This window comes from Hipposideros armiger, unplaced genomic scaffold (genome assembly GCF_001890085.2).
Source record: "Hipposideros armiger isolate ML-2016 unplaced genomic scaffold, ASM189008v1 scaffold_93, whole genome shotgun sequence".
In the NCBI taxonomy this organism is placed as follows: Eukaryota; Metazoa; Chordata; class Mammalia; order Chiroptera; family Hipposideridae; genus Hipposideros; species Hipposideros armiger.
In genome coordinates this window covers 2,126,963-2,134,111 of record NW_017731443.1, presented here as the reverse complement: position 1 = coordinate 2,134,111, position 7,149 = coordinate 2,126,963, and the positions used below count along the sequence as shown (strand labels likewise).

The 7,149-nt window shown below is 56.9% G+C and overlaps 2 protein-coding genes across 3 annotated transcripts in view; one reads left to right on the top strand and one right to left on the bottom strand.

Moving 5' to 3' along the window:
• TM7SF2 (transmembrane 7 superfamily member 2) overlaps positions 1–4,221 on the top strand; it is a 4,721-nt gene extending 500 nt beyond the window's left edge. For both annotated transcript variants that reach the window (XM_019645500.1, XM_019645499.1), the window contains exons 2-10: positions 256–452; positions 549–603; positions 995–1,189; positions 1,273–1,376; positions 2,624–2,743; positions 2,831–2,999; positions 3,225–3,305; positions 3,393–3,515; positions 3,830–4,221. In XM_019645500.1, coding sequence (XP_019501045.1) covers positions 270–452; positions 549–603; positions 995–1,189; positions 1,273–1,376; positions 2,624–2,743; positions 2,831–2,999; positions 3,225–3,305; positions 3,393–3,515; positions 3,830–3,990 — 1,191 coding nt within the window. In that variant the 5' untranslated portion in view covers positions 256–269 and the 3' untranslated portion in view covers positions 3,991–4,221. The remainder of the gene's footprint in view (positions 1–255; positions 453–548; positions 604–994; positions 1,190–1,272; positions 1,377–2,623; positions 2,744–2,830; positions 3,000–3,224; positions 3,306–3,392; positions 3,516–3,829) is intronic.
• Positions 4,222–4,364: 143 nt separating this feature from the next.
• Positions 4,365–7,137, bottom strand: ZNHIT2 (zinc finger HIT-type containing 2). The gene has a single exon (XM_019645501.1). The coding sequence runs from the start codon at positions 5,626–5,628 to the stop codon at positions 4,414–4,416; it is 1,215 nt and encodes a 404-aa protein (XP_019501046.1). The 5' UTR covers positions 5,629–7,137; the 3' UTR covers positions 4,365–4,413.
• Positions 7,138–7,149: the final 12 nt, after the last annotated feature.

Here is a 7,149-nt window from a genome sequence, read left to right as displayed (position 1 = left end):
GCAGAGCGGTGGAGTGGGGTGGTGGGTTGTGAAGTGGAGGACTGGACGGAGTCGGGAGAGCAGGAGGAGGGCCTTCGAGGGGCCCTGGAGGCGGGTACCAAGATGGAAGTTAGGGAAGGGGGCTGAGGGCTGAGAAAGGGATATGGAAGAGGGCGATGGGAATGGTGAGGGGGGCCTGGGAGACGACGGGGCGCCTGTGGGGGTCGGGGAAGAGTTGGGGAGCGGATTGCCGATGCGATCGCCTCCCCTCCCCAGGTGCTGCGGCACTGATGCTGCTGCTCCCTGCCACCATGTTCCACCTGCTCCTGGTGGCTCGCTCGGGCCCGGCGCGCCTCCTGGGCCCACCCCCCTACCTGCCGGAACCTAAGGCTCTGTGGAGCCCGCGGGCGCTGCTGCTGTGGCTCACCTGGCTTGGCCTGCAGGTGGCGCTCTACCTACTGCCGGCGCGCAAGGTGTGGACTCCGCTCGCGGAGGAGGTGGGCGGAAGGAGGGGCTTGGCAAGGAGAAAGACACCCTCAACCCTTATCAGAGACCCTTTGTGCCCGCAGGTGGCCGAGGGCCAGGAATTGAAGGACAAGAGTCGCCTGTGCTACCCCATTAACGGTGCCTGGGGACTGGGTCCTTGAGCTGGAATTGCGCGGATGGGGTGGAGCTACACGCTTAGTGGGATTAGCCCCCGACCCCGAGCTCCGGAGCTCGGTTCTGTGTCTCTTTGTCCAGGACAGACCTGGGGACTTTTACTCGCCCCCTCCACACCCCTGTCTCTCCACCCCTACGTGCAGTATTTGCTGCTACTCTATGTACCAGAGCAGTGGCTGGGGTGAGGGTGACCTGAAAGCCAAGGTATCAGCCTAATGGCTAGGGGCCAGGTCTGTGACCTCCCTGGGCTTTGAGGCTGTGTGTGTGTGTGCGTGCGCGCGCGCGTGTATATGGGCGGGGCGTCGCGGAGGTGGAGGGGCGTAGTTCCCATCACTCACTATGTGCTATGGTTCAGGCTTCCAGGCCCTGGTGCTGACAGCCTTGTTGGTGGGCCTGGGGGTGTCGGCCGGGCTGCCCCTGGGAGCGCTCCCGGAAATGCTCCTGCCCTTGGCGTTTATGGCCACCCTCACCGCCTTCATCTTCAGCCTCCTTCTCTATCTGAAGGCTCTAATAGCCCCTGCCTCCGCCCTGGCACCTGGGGGTAACTCAGGTGAGAGGGGTCCCAGTAGGGTGTGGATGGAGGCAGATGAGGGTGCTTGCTTGCTTCCACCTTCACCCTCCATTATTCTCCAGGCAATCCCATTTACGACTTTTTCCTGGGACGGGAGCTCAACCCTCGTATCTGTTCCTTTGACTTCAAATATTTCTGCGAACTGCGGCCTGGCCTCATCGGCTGGGTATGCTGGGCATGGCTGAGTGGGCCTGGGGCCAGGAGGAGGGGTGGGATGGGTGAGCAGTGCTTGGGGCAAGGCAGGGCCAGTATTGCACAGACATAAATCATTAATCATTCCTTCATTCCACAAATATTTATTGAGTCCACCATTTGCCCTAGACACTGCTCTAGGTACTGGGAGACAAGAAAAAAAAAGTTACAGAAAAGAAAAAGAAATTTGTCCTCATGGAGCCTACATTCTAGTGGGAAAGACAGAAAAAGTAAATACATACATCATGTCAGGGAATGCCGAGTGCTATGGAGTAAAGCAAAGCTGGGAAGCAGTTAGGAGAGCAGGTGCAATTTTAAATAAAGCAGTCAAGCACCATGTCTATTTCTAGGAGAAGAGATCCTATGCTGCTTGCTAGTCAAAGCTGAGCAGCACTTAGAACTGATCACTGGGTTTAGAAATCTGTCCACACTGGTGTCCTTGACTGACATGCCAACTGTGTTTTTTGGTTATAATTACTTGTGCCGCACTGTGATCAGGACTTTCCAAAGGGTCTCAGGCAGGGTCCTTCCTTCATGTCACCCTGGAAACCTCATCCAGAGGCGGGAAGAATACCAAGTGCCCACCATCTAGATCCCGGCCTCCAAGGTTATGTCCTCATGTGTGAAATGGAATACAGTAAGAGCTTCTTGCTAAGATTATTGTGACGATTACAAGTGGTAACCGAATGACAGCACTGAGCCCACTGCTACCATCCTGCTCAGTGCAGGATGGCTGCCAGCCCACCATATTGAGCACTTACTTTGTGCCAGACACATTGTACATAGTGCTTCCCCGTGCATTACGTTGGTGAGTCCTCAGGCAGCTCCATGATGGAGGCCATGATTATCTCCATTTCCCATGTGGGGGTGAGGAAGATGGGCTTCAGAGAGGGTAAGCAGCTTGCCCAAGTGGTGAAGCTAAGATATGAAACCAGGTCTGTTTTAGCTCTCAAGCCTGAAGTGTCCATTTGCCCCTATGCTGATCTCCCAAAGGGAATACTACAGGACAAGGCAGGAGGAAACAGGCTAGGAACACCTCCAGGGTGGTCCATTGCAATCTCTGCCCTAGGCACGGGCTGGATCCATTCAACAGAGAAAGAGCTGGAGAGTTAGTGACTGACAGTTGAGAGACGGGAGAGGCTGCTCACCGCTCCACTCGGGTGCTGCCCCTCTGTGAAGATGGGATGGGGACAGACTACCCTGTCTCCCCCCAAATCCCAGGTCCTCATCAACCTGGCCCTGCTGCTGCAGGAAGCAGAACTTCGGGGGAGTCCTTCACTGGCCATGTGTCTGGTCAACGGTTTCCAGTTACTCTATGTGGGCGATGCCCTCTGGCACGAGGTGAGGGTGGACTGGCAGGGGGGCATGGGAGGGGACCTGAGGACTTTGTAGGGACTAAGGCAGTGTGTCTGGGTTCTATCCCTGCAGGAGGCTGTCCTCACCACCATGGATATCACACACGACGGGTTTGGCTTCATGCTGGCCTTTGGGGACCTAGCCTGGGTACCCTTTACCTATAGCCTGCAGGCCCAGTTCCTGCTGTACCACCCACAGCCCCTGGAGTTGCCCATGGCCTCAGTCATCTGCCTCATCAATGGTCAGTCAGGAAGGGGCAGCAGGTTGGGTGCATCCTTCTCCCTCCCCTTTCACTCACTCACTGTTTATTCAGCACCCACTCAGCAGGTGCTAAGCCTCAGGCTCTGAAGCTGGGGACTGGAAACTGGGTCTCCAGGCAGACTGGGTTTGGGCTGTGGGGGATGGTCAGGGTCAGGCAGAAGGCTATGAACCTCAACTCTGACCGCCTGCTCATGTTTTCCCCTAGCTGTTGGTTACTACATTTTCCGTGGAGCCAATTCCCAGAAAAACTCCTTCCGAAAGAATCCTTCTGATCCGAAAGTGGCTGGTGAGCTGGGTTTCTAGGGTGCCATGAGTGAAGTGGAGCACCTGAGCTTCCTGGGGGTCCCCCATCCCAGTACCTGTCTTTCCCCAGGCCTTGAGACCATCTCTACAGCCACTGGACGGCAGCTGCTGGTGTCTGGGTGGTGGGGTATGGTCCGCCATCCCAACTACCTTGGAGACCTCATCATGGCTCTGGCCTGGTCCTTGCCCTGTGGTGAGTGGCTTGGGTGGGTACAGGGCAGGGACGCATGCTGGTGAGGGGCAGAGGTGGAGTGGTGACCACAGGATACCCAGTCTGGGTGTGGAACAGAGAACAGGGGTGCACCTGTGGATGGAATAGGCAGGGAGCTGGGAATGGACTCAGCATGTGGCTGGGGCAGACCTCCATGTCAGCCTAGCACTGCTGGCACCTTGCTGCAGACCCTGGACCTTTCACCATTGAGCTCCCATGCCGCTGTGAGCTATTAGGTCTGGAAACCTTTGTGAACTGGAGGGCTGGCTGAGTGGTGATAGGCCCCCTCCTCACAGGAATGTCCCACCTGCTGCCCTACTTCTACCTCATCTACTTCACTGCTCTGCTGGTGCATCGTGAGGCCCGGGACGAGCAGCAGTGCCTACAGAAATATGGCCTGGCCTGGCAAGAATATTGCCGGCGTGTGCCTTACCGAATCATGCCCTACATCTACTGAAGTGGCTCCACCCACCCCAGGTCAGAGCACGTGACCACCCACTTGCCAGCACACCCAGCACCAGGACACACCTAGGACTCAAGGGTCTGTACCCTACCCTGTCCTGAGCTCCAACAGGCTGGGATGAACAGCCTCAGAGAGGTGGTTTGGAGCATGAGAAAATGAAGCCAGTACCCCCAAAATGGAGTGGAGGGGCTGCTCTTCCTCCTCGGATAAACATCTGGAACCCTCCGTGCTGCCTCTCTCCCTTTCTGGGGCAGGGGTGTTTAAAAATTGGCTGGGTCAGACCTGTACAGGGAGAAGCTGAGAAGTGATTTGTGGGCCCAAAAGTTTGGGGTTCGGTGTGACAGCTGTCACTCAGAAATGGGCTCTGCTGACAGGGTAGATCGGTCACAGCTTTATTGATGACAAGAGGTCCCTAGTTCAGCTAGGGAGCTCCTCAATGAGAGTCCTCCGGGCAGGTGGCAAGGGGCCTCCCCAAAGCTGCTCCAGCTCCCCAGTGAGGGCTGCTACCTCCTCAACTGCCACAGCGTGGGCTCGGTGTGCCCTGGCACAGTCAAGAGCCAGGGCTGTGAGGGCCGCCTCATTTTCATTGGTCCAAGCCAGAAGGAACTGGCATTTCTTGCGGGCCCGGTAGAGGCGATCTCGCTCTTCGGTAGCGTTGGACTGTTTTCGGGCCCGGCCCAGGGTCTGCACCAGGTGTCCCAGGGCTCCCAGCGTGTAGCCCTTCTGGTTGGCCGGGCCCTCGCCCAGCAGGATGCGGGCAGCCTCACGCATGGCACCCCGTGTACCCAGAGGCCCGGGTGGATGCTCGCCCGCTTCCAGCACGTGGGCTGCGGCCTGCAGGGCTTCCTCGGCAGAGGCAAAGACTTGCTGGGCGCCCAGGGCTCCCGAAACGCCGAGCAGAGTGGCACAGAAGTCGGAGAGCAGCGCGTCGTCGCCACCGTGATACAGAGCAAGAGTGTGCGCGTAGGCGAATAGCACGTTGGGCAACTGGAAGCGCACAAGCGGCGAGACACGGCCGCGGCTCAGGTTGGCCAGCGTGGGGATCCGGGTGGGCACAGCGGGCGCGCAGGCCCCTGGGGCGTCTCCGAGGACCGTCTCCTGGGTAGCCTGGGACACTGCGGCAGCGGCATCCTTAATGGGTTCCGGCGTTGTCCTCGCAGGAGCGAGCTCCAGCTCCGATGCGTCACAGCCCGGGGAATCATCCAGCTCCTCCAGAAGCCGCGGCCCGGCCCTGCGATCCCACCACCACGGCCGCCACTGGGGCAGCAGACGCCCTGCTTCTCCACGGCTCAGCAGCCGCTCGAAGGCCACCTTCTCGGCTGGAGCCAGCCGCTCCCAGAGTCCGGAGAGGCCGTCGGGTGCCAGTCCAGGTCTGAGGCCTGCGTCCTCGGGCTCGTCCTCGGTCTCGCGTTGCTCACGCAGCCGGCGGAGGGCGCCGGCCAGGCGGCTGGGCGAGGCGCTGCGGCCGCGGAGTTCTCCCAGCACCTGGTCACGGTAGAAGTCTTCGGCGCAGGTGCCATGCGCCCGGTAGCAGCGCAGAGAGCAGTAGGGCACGTTACAGCGGGGGCAGATGTAGCGTGCTGGCTGGGCCTCCGCGGCGGGGCAGAAACTACAGGGCCCGGCCGGCTCCATGGCAACCGGCGCCGCGAGCCACCCGCGAACGCATAAGGGTGGGCAACTTCCGGAGCTTCTCGTTTACTTCCGCCTCTTTGTGGGGCTAACCGAACGTTTAGTCAAAGCCCCGCGGACTCGCCGCAATTCCCGCACACACTCGGAAACAAAGCCCCACCCCTCTCGAGTAGCGCTGGAGCAGGCGCAGGCGCCGGTCGTGACGTAGAGCCCCGCCCTCCGCGGTGTGAAGGAGTGCGTCAGGCTCTCTTCGCTGGTGCCAGTTCGCCCCCTAGTGGTTACTTTCTTAGCACTATAAAGCGCAGAGGCAGAAATCGATCTGCCAAGCACCTACTCTAGGCCAGTAATTGTGCCATGCCCATGATGAGATGCGTTCCTGCGCTGGAGAGGCAGCCATTCTTCTAGGAGACAGGCAAATAAGGGGGAGAGAGTGAAGAAAGGCCAGGCCAAGGTTGGATACCTAGCCTAGAATGTGTGTCTTGGGGGCATGTTCCTCTACGAAACCAGCATTTAATTTTCCCTGGTTTAATTTAAACCTATCGTTCATCCAACTTTAAAGTGCAGATTCTGCACTAGGCACCAAAAACATTGAGCAAAGAGGTGGGGCCCTATCCTAATGGAGCTTACAGTTTGTGGTAGAGTGGGGCCGATGACCCACAAACTCTGCCAAGCGCGGTGAAGTTGATCCATGGCACCCCTGAAAGTAAGCTCTGGTTCTTTGGTCCCTCACATCCAATCCCATCTCCAGTCCTGCCTTCAAAATACCTTGTATTTGTTTCAATATGGTTCATATTTCCCAACCAATATCTATTTTATAACCTTCAAGTCTATTCCTTTTTTGCATCCTTACCACCATTGGTGGTCTGTTATTGCCCCTCAATTGGATGATACTGGTTTCCTAACTTCCTTGCCAGCTCTCCAGAAAAAAATCAACCAGGGAAAATATTAGCTCACAAGTCAGATCACATCAGGCCCTTGCTAAAAACCCTTCCCTGCCCTTGGTGACTCTCCATAGCACTTGGACTCAAAACTCCTTTCCATGTCTGACAACACACTGCAGGACACGCCACACACAGTTCGTGGTTGGAACTTTCGCCATCTCACCACTTGATTGACTCCTTCTGTTTCAGGTTTCACTCAACACATCCCATCTTCAGAGATGTTCCCTGTGATAGTATGTCTTTCTATCCAACCCCCCCTTATTACAGCACCCAACTTACTTTCTTTGAGGCTGTAACACTAGTTTCCTCACATGAATCTAAATTCCTAGAAGGGAGGGGGCCATGTCTAACTAGAGACAAAACCAGCCAATATATTTGTACTTACTATGTGGCAGGTCCTGATCTAAGCACTTTACAGCCTTTGTTTATTCTTCACAACTCTCAAGAGATGATGGCAGATTCAGTAGTTACAAATGGAGCAAGAACCCAAACTCAAGGCAGTCCAAGTCTAGAGCCCAAGGTCTTTACTCCATAATATGTTGTATTCCAGGAATCACCAGGTTCAAAAACCTTAGCTGAATGA

What these genes read in the sequence shown, in the direction of transcription:
- ZNHIT2 (XM_019645501.1), bottom strand. Translation starts at nt 5,628, where the DNA reads ATGGAGCCGGCCGGGCCCTGTAGTTTCTGCCCCGCCGCGGAGGCCCAG.